Source organism: Lynx canadensis, chromosome A2 (genome assembly GCF_007474595.2).
Source record: "Lynx canadensis isolate LIC74 chromosome A2, mLynCan4.pri.v2, whole genome shotgun sequence".
Classification (NCBI taxonomy): Eukaryota; Metazoa; Chordata; class Mammalia; order Carnivora; family Felidae; genus Lynx; species Lynx canadensis.
The window spans coordinates 81,865,454-81,878,518 of record NC_044304.2 but is presented as its reverse complement, the minus strand read 5'-3'; the positions used below and the strand labels follow the sequence as shown (position 1 = coordinate 81,878,518).

The 13,065-nt window shown below is 43.2% G+C and overlaps 1 protein-coding gene across 1 annotated transcript in view; it reads left to right on the top strand.

The window, feature by feature from the left end:
* The window catches only part of MAGI2 (membrane associated guanylate kinase, WW and PDZ domain containing 2), a 1,350,333-nt gene extending 1,338,731 nt beyond the window's left edge, over positions 1-11,602 (top strand). Inside the window, 2 exon segments of the mRNA XM_030307841.2 lie at positions 10,927-11,462; positions 11,465-11,602. Of these exon segments, the coding sequence (XP_030163701.2) occupies positions 10,927-11,462; positions 11,465-11,602 (674 nt within the window).
* Positions 11,603-13,065: the final 1,463 nt, after the last annotated feature.

Here is a 13,065-nt window from a genome sequence, read left to right as displayed (position 1 = left end):
AGAAATTAAAAATAGAACTACCCTACGGACCCAGCAATTGCACTACTAGGTATTTATCCGAGGGATACAGGTATGCTGTTTCGAAGGGACACATGCACCCCAAAGTTTGTAGCAGGACTATCAACAATAGCCAAAGTATGGAAAGAGGACAAATGTCCATCAATGGATGAATGGATAAAGAAGATGTGGTATAGATATAGATATAGATATAGATATAGATATAGATATAGATATATACACACAATGGAGTATTACTTGGCAATCAAAAAGTGAAATCTTGCCATTTACAACTACGTGGATGGAACAAGAGGGTATTATGCTAAGTGAAATTAGAGAAAGACAAATATCATATGACTTCACTCATATGAGGACTTTAAGACACAGAACAGATGAACATAAGGGAAGGGAGGCAAAAATAATATAAAAACAAGGAGGGAGACAAACATAAGCGACTCATAAATATGGAGAAAAAACAGAGGGTTACTGGAAGGGTTGTGGGAGGGGGGATGGGCTAAATGGGTAAGAGGCATTAAGGAATCTACTCCTGAAATAATTGTTGCACTATATGCTAACTAACTTGGATGTAAATTTAAAAAATAAATTAAGAAAGAAAGGAAGAAAGAAAGAATGAAAGAAAGAAAAGGAAAGAAAAGAAAAGAAAAAGATCCTTAAAAAAATTGAGGTATAATTTACATACAGTAAAATTTGCCCTTTTCAGTATACAGTTCCACTCGTTTTGAAAAATCCATACAGCTATATAATCACTATCATACGCAAGATACAGAGCAGTTCCAGAATCCCCCACAATTTTCCCATTCTTTGCGTGGTAGCCTCTCCCCACCCCAAACTTCTAGAAACCTCTCATCAGTTTTCTGCCCCTTTAGTTTTAATATTTGAGAATGTCATATAAAGGGGATCATACAGAATGTAACATTTTGGAGCTGACATCTTTCATTTGGCATGACACAACTAAGATTCACTCATGCTGCTGGGCAGATAGTTTGTTCCATTTTGTGGCTGAGACTATCCATCGTGCCACAGTGTTCATCCGTTCACCAGTTGATGGACCTTCAGGTTGTTTCTAGTTTTTGGTGAATAAGAATAAAGCCACTAGGCAAATTCGCATACAGGTTTTTGTGTGGACCTAAGTTTTTATTTCACTTGTGTGGATACCTCAGAGCAGGATTGCGGAGTGGTAGGGTAACTAAATGTTCCACTTTTTAAGAAACTGCTAAGCTGTTTTCCCAAGTGGCACTGTTCCACTTCTCATTTCCAACAGAATCATGTGACGGTTCTGGTGGCTCCACGTCCTTGCCAGTTATTTTCAGGTTGTTGTTTGGTTTTGGTTTTTACTTTAGCCATGTTAATAGATGTGTAGTGGTATTTCACGGTAGTTTTAATTTGCATTTTGCTATTGGGGATGTTGAGCATCATCCTATATGCTGAGTTGCCATTCAAATATCACCTTTAGTGAAGTGAAAATTCAAATCTTTTGCCCTTTCTAAAAATTGGGTTTAACTATTAATACAATGGCCGATATGTATATAAACATCCATATATGTATTGTTTCCTTTGATCACAGCCCTGGGAGGGAAGCAGGGCAGATGTTATTCCTTAACTCTCAGTTTTCCAGTTCCCTGAGAAATTGAGGCTAGAATGGTTAAATGACTTGCCCAAGTTCACACCAAGTGGCAGTACAAGGGTTTCAGCCTGGCCTGTCACTGATACTCCTTCCTCCACTAACTGCTGACTTATCCTTCCTGAGGGCTGGGAGGGCCACTGCTGGCTCAGCGGGACTGTGAACTGTCAGCTGAGGCTCTGGCTGAGTAAACCAGCACCAGCCAAATTATGGAAAGGTAGTTTGTGCTTGCCAGCTGTGGTACAGACACTTCCATCCCCTTTCTCCAGCAAAACTTCCCTGTGCTTTGTCTCCCTTCTCTGGAGTCCAACTCCCAGCTACTAACATGTAGAAAGAAAAAAAAAAATCTATCACAGAAATCTTCCCTGACTCTCTCCTCTTCCCACTCCTGCTTGGGGAGTTTTGCATTTTAACAGGGGCTTTGGGAGACACCTCTTCTTCATGTAGTGATTTTCAAACTGTCTATTGGAGCTTCAAGTTTCCCCAAGAAAGGGCCTAAAGACCAGTTCAGGTGTGATAGTTACCAGAGGGCAGGTGGGTGGGGCATGGGTGGAATAGGTGATGGGGATTAAGGAATGCAGAAGAGGGTTTTATTACCAAGAAACCCCACAAAAACAAATAGCCCAGCGCAGGTGGGAGGTGGGTGAATGGCAAGAGGCTTTGGATCCACCTCACCTAACCAAAGTGGTTCCATTTTTATTTGTTTACATAGTGGGTTTCATTTAAGATTTTATTTGAAAAGAAGAATGTGTTGCTCTCCAAAACATCCATAAAATAAACAAACCAACATATTTTTCATATGTCCCGGAATGCAGATATTTTACTAATTGAGAGTGATTCCTGAGCATCCCCACATTCCCAGGTCAATGTGAGTCATCAAGATTTTCCCTCATTGAAAAACAGAACTGAGTTTCCTAATCTGTTCTCCATGACACACTTCTGATAGGTTACATCAAGATATCGACTCCTTTTGGCCCTGGGGGCCTATAGAAGGGCTTGGCTTGTGTTTTCAGACCTTGATCATTTCCATCTGTTTACTCTAATGCACTAAATAATATATTTTTCTACGTGTGTCCTGATGTGGAAAAAGTTAGAAAGCACCAAAATAGAATAGTGGCTTGGGCTTGGGCTCTGGAGTTATGTAGTCAGGTGTCCTGATTCTCACTTACCAGCTGAGTGGTCCTGGAAAATTGACTAAGGTATCTAAACCTCAGTTTCCTCATCTGTAAAGTGGGGATAATAGCACCATATTGCTCAGGACCATTGTGAGGATGAAAAGATAATGTATGTGGCACACAGGGCACAGTTCCTGTTACAGATGAAGCACTCAGTAAACAGTAGCTCCATTATCAATAGCCCCTTCAGCCCTGGAGGTCAAGTTTGCCACAGGTGTACTGCTGCTCTTAAAATGAGTATAAATGTGAAGCAGCAGTAACCAAATAGGGTCACGATTTTTAAAGTTATTGATGTTTCTAACACTTCATTTTCATCTCTCTGGTAAGAAAGATGAAACATACATGTTTGAATGCCATTAACAATGCCTCAGGAAGCAATGCTTCAGAAAGAGCAGAAGCAAAGTAAAATAATTAATGTGTTCAGAAGTTTTTTAAAGGCACATTTTTCTTTGTATTTTGTTACAAAAAGCAATCGCCTTAGTGATGGTTGAACAGATCCAAATGAACCATTATGGTTTGGACACATCCTTAAAAGATTTTTCTTTTGAACACCAAATGATTTCACATTACTGTCCTTTGATCTACTGTAATCATTTTTTATATTTTCCTATAATATTCTAAAATACAAGAGACTGTAGTTCAGTATAGCCACATCAGTATCCTTTAACCCAGCCAACTGTAGGTTGCAATAGGAAAGGTTTTCATAAGAAGAAGGAACACTTACCAAATCCATGGATCTCTTTGCAAAATGATTTTATTCATTTGAGCAGTAAAAGTATGTCTCAAACTGACCCAGTGTTTTCCAATATCTAGTGGGAGTATTTTCAATTCAGTTCAGGTCAAAGTGTGACACTGTGAGGGTCTTTTTTGAAGTATGTAGTATTATCCCTGCTCTTAAGAAATCTAATTTCATTATCTTCCAATTCTAGCTCATATTTCCAGCATTTCCACAAATCAACACCTTAACTATGGTGCCCACCCTTCTGTGTCCAAGGTTCAAACACAAATGGCATTTCAGAGTCTCCATTTGGAAGAATGATGGATTTGCCTCTGACAGACTCACTTGAGATAGAAGTTTCTCTGCTACTGCCCCAGAAGAAGAGATGAGCCCCATTTCACAATCAAAATAGAGGATAGCAAAGGAGTCTAGTGACAGTGTTTCAGCTGAGTTTGTAGACTACCACCCAACTGAGAAAGTTATTCAACAACCTGCTCCATTCCTGACCATCTAGGTAGCCTGGAACAAGTTATTTCACCTCTTTGTGCCTCAGTTTCCTCATCTGTAAAACATACAAGTTTGCATGTGGGTAAATATATTAGAAGAGTGATGTATCTAGGAAGCACCTCACTCAATGTTCCCTGTTGCTGTTATGAGTCATACAATAGTGGTAATACTATTGTTACTTTCCTGAACACTAATCCAAAAGGCAGCCATTAGCTCTGCATACCTGCCCTGTGTTGGGAGGAGGAGAGAAGTGTGGGAACCAATCAGCCCAAAGCTGGAAACACTAGGGCTATTAGGTGAGATGTGGGGCAGGAAACAAGCCCTCCTTCCTCTGCAGCAATCCCTGGCTCCTTTCTATGGTGTCTCCCTCACCCTTCTGCACAGGGTAAAATTAACTCTTCTTTGATTTCCTTACATTTCCTTCTCCTGCACATTTTTTTTTTTTTCTGGAGATAAGAACCACCTAGGAAAACCAGTAGTGCAGATACTTATTTTTTTAATGTTTATTTCTGAGACAGAGACAGAGCATGAGTGGGGGAGGGGCAGAGAGAGAGGGAGACACAGAATCAGAAGCAGGCTCCAGGCTCTGAGCTGTCAGCACAGAGCCCAACATGGGGCTCGAACTCACAAACCGTGAGATCATGACCTGAGCCGAAGTCAGCCACTCAACTGACTGAGCCACCCAGGCACCCCTGCAGATACTTATTTATGGCAATAAGTAGTCTCTTCCTAGTGGGTCACTTCTCTGGTTACCGTCACTTGAGTTATATTCCATAAAAGAAACAAGCTGTTGAAACACAGTAGATGAGGTTTTTTTGTTTGCTTGTTTTTTTAATCTCAGGCACATGAAGTGCAATACAACATTTTATTTGTCAATATTGCTGGGTTCCTACAAGATAAAGTCAAGAGATCACACATCTTTTAACTCAAAGATAACAGTATGTGTATGAGTGTGTGTATGATTTATGTACATATATACTAATAATATGTAATTACATATTAGTCTATTTTCTTAAGTATTTATTTATTAGAGTGAGAGAGAAAGAGTGGGGGAGGGGCAGAGAGAAAGAGAAAGAAAGAAAGAGAGAATCCAAAGCCCACACGGGGCTCGATCTCATGAAGCACAAAATCAGAACCTGAGCCAAAATCAAGAGTCAGTCTGCTTAACCAACTGAGCCACACAGGCACCCCTAATCAGTCTATTTTCTAGGAGAGATCCAAAGTGACTGGAACCAACAATAAAAAGGGGAAGAAACTTAATCCTAACTTAGGATGGGGACCTGCATCTGCTCCCCAATAGAGTGTGAGCTATTGAGGGTCCGTCTTGCCTGTGGTTCATCTGAACATTCATTGGCATAGTGAGTAATGACTCCCCAGAGATAAAGCTCCTTTAAGCAACATCATCATGGCTGAGAAGATTAACAAGGGAAAGAATATCTGTTAAAAGTCAGGAGAACTAAACTACCTGTTCTCCATCCAGAGCTTCTCTATGTCTCTTTAGTTTAGAACTAAACTGAAATAGAGCTTCTCTATCTCTCTCCATCCCAGGGACCACTGATGAAAGCCAAGAACTCTTCCCAGTGCCCTTTCTGTGGCTGCCGTCCTCCCTTTGCACTCCTGCCCCAAACTTACTGATTTCCCTTCCCACTTCAAATACACACTAGCAATTCACCACCATCCTCCCCCTCTGAAAATTGATAAAAGTCATAGACACAAACCTTTTTTTGCTGATTATCCTCTAAATGAAGATCTTCTCTGAAGTATTTGCTCAAGTAGGCATCTGGTTTCAAGTCTTCCATTTCTGTGTGTGGAACAGATTGATTTGTTCATCAAATATTCACTGAGCCTTTATCACTGTGTCAAACACTAGTAATTCCCACTGTGATAAACAAGACCAAGGTGGCCATTGCCCTTGTGAAGATTTGCCACCTAGTAGTTGAAACTGATATTAATCAAATAAGCAGGCAGATATATAATTACAAATTATAATTACTATTAGGAAATAAAAGCAAGATGCTCTTGAGGACAGCACAATATCTACCTTGGATTGGGTCCTCTAGGGTGATATTTAAGTGACCTAAAGAATAAAAAAGAACTCACCATGTGAATAGTTGGGGGGAGAACCTTCTGGGCAGAAGAATCAGTAATGATATCCCAGAATAGAGAAGGCGCTTGGTGCATTTAGGAACGGAACGAAGGCCAGTGTGGGTGGAGAATAGAAAATAAATGGGGATGAAGCTGAGGAGTCTGGCAGGGGCCAGATCATGCAGGCTTTTGTGGGTTATGATATTAATTTTGCATTTTCATCTAACAGCATTGAGAATCCACTGAAGTTTTAAGCAAAGGAATGACATGGTCTACTTTGTGTCGCAAAGAGATTCTTGTGGGTGCTGTATGGAGAATAATTAGTAGTAGGCGAGACTAGAAGTAAAGAGAAGAGTGGATTACGGGAGTAGCCCTGTGAGAAACAGTGGCTTGGAACGTACATCCTTGGTTATGGGAACTAGGTTAGTTGTCTTGAGCTCTGAGCTCAGGAGAGGGTGTGTATCCTACACTTCTCTTGTCTGAACAGCACTGAAATTCATTTTTGAATTCTCTGTCTTCAACAGTATTGCCAAGGGTTTATGAAAGAGGTCCACACTATGGTGTTTGTTTTTTTTTTTAAGTTCTTGTTAATGTTTATTTATTTTTGAGAGACAGAGTGTGAATGGGGGAGGGGCAGAGAGAAAGGGAGACACAGAATCCAAAACAGGCTCCAAGGTCTGAGCTGTCAGCCCAGAGACTGATGCAGGGCTGGAACCCACGAACCATGAAATCATGACCTGAGCCAAAGTCAGGCACTTAACCGACTGAGCTACCCAGGCACGCCCATGGCTGTTTTTAACTGTGTTTATCTTGGGCAGCCCACACTGGTTGCAGTCCTTCTAGGGAGTGCCCTAAATCTTGACCTCAGGTGGTGAGAGTCCAAGTATACTTGAAGATAAGACTGATAAGACTTGTGGGTGGATTGTATTTGTGAGGTGAGGGAGAGAAAGGAATCAAGCATGACTCCAGGGGATAGTTGTGCCACTCACCAAGATGGGGAAATGAGGAAAGAGTGCAGAATAGGCTTGGGGAGAAAAGATTTCCACTTTTGACCTGTTAAATGAAGACGCCAGTGAATGATCCTAGTGGAGACAGCAAATAGACAGGTGGACACACCAGCCCAGAGCTCGTAGCATAGAGCTCAGCAGAAACATTCAGGAGTATTGCTGTTGTATAAAAGCCACATGAATAGAGGAGAATAGCTAGGAGACACTAAAAAGAAAGAAAATGACCTAAGACCAACCCCTGAGAAATGCCAACATTTAGAGGTCAAGTAAAAGAAGAGGAAATTGAGAAGGAACTGGCAAAGAGAGAGTCTAAACAACAGGAGAACAGAGTGTCATGGGAGCCCAGAGTTGGCTTTGTTTCTGGCAGTGAAATGTGGTGAGATAAAGCATTAAGATGAATACAGAGAGATAGCCTCTGGACTTGCCAATAGAAAGATCACTGGTGACCTGGACAAGAGCAGGTAGAGGAAGTCAAGTTGGAATAAGAGGCTTTTTCCTTTCTGATTTCAGCCCATTGGGCTGGGAACACTGTTTGGACAATGGGGCTGCAGAAACCCCCGCAGGCCCACATGGCTGATTTTGTCTTCCTAGGATGCATCTCTGTTATTTCCAGTTCTGGTTAGAACATCTCAGACAGGAAGAATGTGGGCAGCTCATCTTCCTGGGCACCGACTCAGCAAATGAACACAATCACATGCTTTAGGCGGTGGCCGGGTTGGAGAAAAAAAAAAGAGGGGGGAAGGAGCCAGGAGGAAAATAAGGTTTGAAGGAAGCAGAACAAAATATGGTTGTTTCTTCTGGTTATTGTGTATCAAGATTTCATGAAAACTGGAGTTTGAAATGTTAGAGTAGGACTCTTCCTGACCACCAGGGTTCCTGTCACCCGGATGAGGCCGGTGAAAGGGGAAGGTGGGGGAGGGGCTGTCTGCTGCCCTTGGCGCTTATACACAGCTTTGCAGGCTCCTGCCTCGTGCAGACACCTCATGGCTAGTATTCAGATGGAGAATTCTTGTCCAGAAAAATGAAAACTATTAAGCCACTTATACAAATGTCCATCCTTTAAGTCATTTTATGTTAAGATCTAGTTCATTTTAATTTCTCACTAATACTCGCAGTCAGTAGTAGCTTGGAATATTTTAGCATGTAGTTTCTCCCACTAAGAATTTAATGATCTATAAACAAACACTTGAGAAATCTTTTTATCATAAGAGGTATTCTTTTGTGCTTTGTATTTTGAATGATTTCACCTTCTAGTTTATTATCACAAGTAAGATGTTCAAAAATAAATGCTGAGTATTCTGTTCAGTGAGGGGGTCTAGTCCCTGTTGGTCAGCAGTGGCCATTGAGCATGTCCATTTCACATGCTTTGATCCTATTTGCAAGGCAAGATGTTAGGAAAATTTTCTCAGTAAGTGCAAAAGAGGAAAGAAACCCAACATTTTACTCTTGGCTGACCCATTTTGTCATCTTGGTCAAATTACTTAACCTCTCTCTGCTCCAATTCCTCCTTCAGGAAATGCTGTGAATAATATCAGCCTCCCTGTATCTCACAGTAATTCAAGGCCAGCTAATTGACTCTGCCACAGTGATGGAATTGGCCCAGGTGGGGGTGGGAGGAATGTTGGAGAAAGATATTAAAAGTGAACTGTCATTATCACGGTCCAAGCTAGAGATTACCATTGCACAACGACACTCTAGTTAGGCCTTTTGGAAACCACTTTTAACTCTTTCAGGCAATATCTTCCTGTATGATGGAATTGCCACGGACTATCATTTGCTCTGACGGTTTCATTTTCAAACGCTACCCCAGCCAGAATCAGAACATACTCCAATTTTCAATGAAAACATTTGCATTTGAGGATTTTAGAATATTCCTCGAGGTAGCCAAGTCTACCCGGGGTAGAGCAACACAGCACATGGGAATCACAGCATATGGGAATGGCTGATTTACTGGCACTTACTCAAAACCTCACCTGCTAGTATGCTAGTTAATGCGGCCCAGTTTGTAAGTGGGCCACAACTGGGACATCTAAGAAAAATCTGACTCAACTATGTGTATAAAATCGTTATAGTCCTCCCATTGCAAAGTGATTTTCCCTTTGAAAGTGCAAGTCTCATCTCTGTGAGGTAAACATTTCATCCTTACCTTATAAAGGGAGAAAATGAGGCTCAGAGAGATCAAGTAGTTGATCTCAAACCCCATCTTGGTAAATGCCAGAGGCAGGATTAGATTCCAGGTTTTCCCATGCTTTTCCAGGACTTTTTACTTTTTACTCATGTGAACATGATAACGGATATGTCTGTGAAAAGAAGGAAGAGAATATTATGCCTTAAAATACTCCATTCAAATTTCACATCAAAGGAGAAACTTTTTATAACTGACTTGATATTGTACAGGTGACCAGAATTTCTGGAACTATCAACCCCACTGCCTTTATCTTCTCCTTATCTCTTTATAAATCAGCATCAAAGGTACCAGATAAGAATTCTCAAATTTTAAACAAAGTAGACCCTTGACATTCACAGATTAAGTCTGAATAAGAACCTCTAATTGTCTGTGACACATAATGTTCCAGTGGTGGGAATCTGACCCACAGGCACTGAGGCTGGTATGTGGGACAGAATCTCTGGGGCTAGTGAAGAGCCTCTCCTGCCACCCAGCATTCAGATTTCAATGTGGTCTCCTTGTTCCCACTCATGACGGTGTACCTGTTCTGTGGAGAAAACTTACGCCCTAGAAAGTCCAAAATCTGAGGATTTCCAAAGGTTTGGGGGACATACTCCTAACAAATATCCAAGGATCACTGTATTGGATTTTCCTGCTTTAATTTTGCTTTAGTGGCCAGAAACTTTAGTGCTCGTAGTAGTAACTAACTCATCCCAGATTCCTAACACATCTGTCCTCCTACTTGGCCTCTGACCTTTAAAACAAAAAATCGTTTCTCATTTTTATCATTCTATTTTGTATGTGTGTGGTTATAAATGTCTCAAGTCCTTTCTCAAAGTAGGGAGATCTTAAACCCCAAATAAATGTTGAAACTAGGCTTCCTAGAAAGAAAGAATTTCTCTAAATCTGGCCCTGCTATAATGTCAGGATTACTCAAAAGAATTAAGGACTGTGATTTCCAAAAGACAACAGTAAATTTTTTTTGATGAATTTATCCAAATTCCAAGAGCATCTGGTGGTAGCTAATTATGCTTTGAGTGACACCTAACGGTTGAAAGTCACTGTCCCAACTTCTTCCAGAGGATTCAGACCAGTGTTTCTCAAAGCTTGGTTCTCGAACCATCTTCAGAATCATCCGGTGCCTGTTAAAAATGCAGAGAAATTCCTGGGCCCCAAGCTACGGAATTCTCTGGGACTAGCCACCTGGGAATCTGTATTTTTCACAACTACCCCAGGTGATTCAGATGTGTAACTCGAGTTTGAGAACCACTGATACTCTAGTTGCCAAGCCTATATCCACACGGGGCTGTCAGACCTGAAGGCACCCCAGGAAACTAGAAGGGGCCAAGGCGGAGGGACGGATCAGGCCCGACCTTAGTTAGCAATGACCTCCCTGATCCATCAATGAGGGAAGGAGGTGGGGTAGATGAGTCGAGGAACACAGAACCCCCGGGGATACGGCCGGCTGCCCCGTTGGCAGTGAGGGTGGGAGCGGCGGTGGCTTGGGACCTTGAAAGCAGTCGCCCCTGGCCGCCTGCTCTCGTCCCTAAGGTAGAGAGAGAGAGGTCGCGGGAGCGTGGAAAGGCTGCGAGGCGCGCCTCCTAACGCCTGTGCTTCCTGTCCCACAGACGAACCCAACTGCTGGAGTTCTCCCGCTGCCGCCTCCCCAGGTCTGCCGGAAGTAGGCGTCTCCCTCGAAGACGTCCTCTCTCCATTCTCTCCATCACATCCAGCCCCACCCTCCGACCCTTCCCACCAGATAGGCCCAGACCCAACTTGGGATATCAAAAGGGAACACGACGTTAGGAAACCAAAGGAGCTTTCAGCCGGCGGCCAGAAGAAGCAGCGCCTCGGGGAGCAGAGGGAGCGCTCGGCCAGCCCGCAGAGGGCCGCTCGGCCGAGGCTCGAGGAGGCGCCAGGCGGCCAGGGGCGGCCCGAGGCCGGCAGGCCCTCCTCGGAGGCCAGGGCGCCCGGGCCCGCGGCGGCGGACGCGGCGGACGCGGCGCGGGCCGGCGGGAAGGAGGGGCCCCGCGCCGCGGTGGGCCCCGAGCTCGGCCGGCGCGAAGGCCCCGGGGCTGCGCCCGCGTTCGCGGGCCCGGGCCGTGGCGGTGGCGCTGATCGCCCGTGCGCGCGGGAGGCCGAGGCAGGGGCGGGCGCGCGCTCGGGGCCCCCGGCAGTGTCGCGCGGCCCCCGGGGGGCGCCCCCGCGCGCAAAGCCGCCGTCGCGCCGGGGCCTTGGAAAGTGCCCGGCTCCGACAAGCTGCCGGGCGTTCTGAAGCCCGGCGCCTCGGCTGCGGGCAGATGAGCCGCGCGGCAGCAGCCCGCCGCCCCGCCTCGACGCCTGCAGGCCGTTCTTCTTAGGTTCCGTCTCACGGCGTTTTAATTTATTTTCACTGTCACACGCATAGATTCACGAGGCACCAAGGCCTGGGAGCATCGACGTGAAGTCCCACGTGTCCAACGAGCATGGGCCGTACAGCGTCCACGCGCAGACCTAAACTGATCCTAAAGCCCCTGGTTCCATTTTGGGGGCTTTGGCAGCTATGGAAGAACCAAAATAACGTGAAGAACATCACAGAGAGACAGTGCAGTGTAGCTTTAGTAAAAAGAAAAAAAGAAAAAAAAATTACCCCCACTGCATGAAGGATTTGGATGCCATCCAAACTTTATATCAAGAAACTGGACAAGTTAAGAGCAATCACAAACTGGAATATCGCCTTAAAAATCAAACTGCACGGAGCAAGCTGAAACTGAGACAAGATTATATCTTTTAATTGATCTAAAGAGTTGTAAATAAATTGTTCTCGACATATCTAGACAGGGGTTAAAAGGTTTCTTTGAAACATTCAGAACTGTTCGCCCATGACCTGTTTCCATGGCTCACTCGTGGCATCCATCACCGGTATTAGCTGCAACGTTCCCTGCGTACTGCAGGACGAGTTAGAAATCTAGTGAATTCATTGGTGTGATGCCATTTTTACTGCCATTTCTGTGATCAAATCATATTTCTGTACATTTTCAGTGGTAGGAAAAAAAAGGTTTGAAAATTGTATCTTAGGGAACAGATTGCCATAAGTCAGAATTTTGCAGTTTAGCTCATAGATCTTAATTGGTTTTCATCTAAAATACGCATTTTATAATTGAAGGACCACAATTTGTTTAATCAAGATTGGCAACGCTGCAGTTCCTTTATGAAAAGGCTTTCCTATTGTCTCAGGCTAGCAGAGGTAGTAGCTTCTTTGACAGCAGTGTTATTTTTCACTTATTTTATTGTCTTTTTAATCCTCTTTTCATTGCTTCATTTTCACTTTGATAGAGCAGAGACAAAGTGTTTCTCCTGTATTTCTCAGATTATAATGAATCCCTGATATTAAAAAATCATTATGACCAATTTATTTTCATCAAAGAATGTGAACCTTTTAGCATTCTTTTCTGCTTATTGTTCTTTAGTCTTTCTCCTTTTATTTTCATTTGGTTTGCTTTCTTGTCTTTGTATTCTTTGTCATTTTTTAATTTCTTTAGCAACCTCTAGGTGTTTCCGTTTATCTTCATCAATCTATGGTTGATTCCCTAGTAAAATTCTTTCTTCCCTGCCGTTTTAATATTTCTTTGTAAAATGTTACCCTCAGTTAATTATCCATTGGTACTGATTTGTAGCTACACATATTAAAAAGGCAAAATGTTTCTGAGGGCAGTTTCTCTTTAATTTGTCCTGAATGAATGAGGCTGCATCCTTCCCCATATTCTGCCCCTTACAGGAGTTCAAAT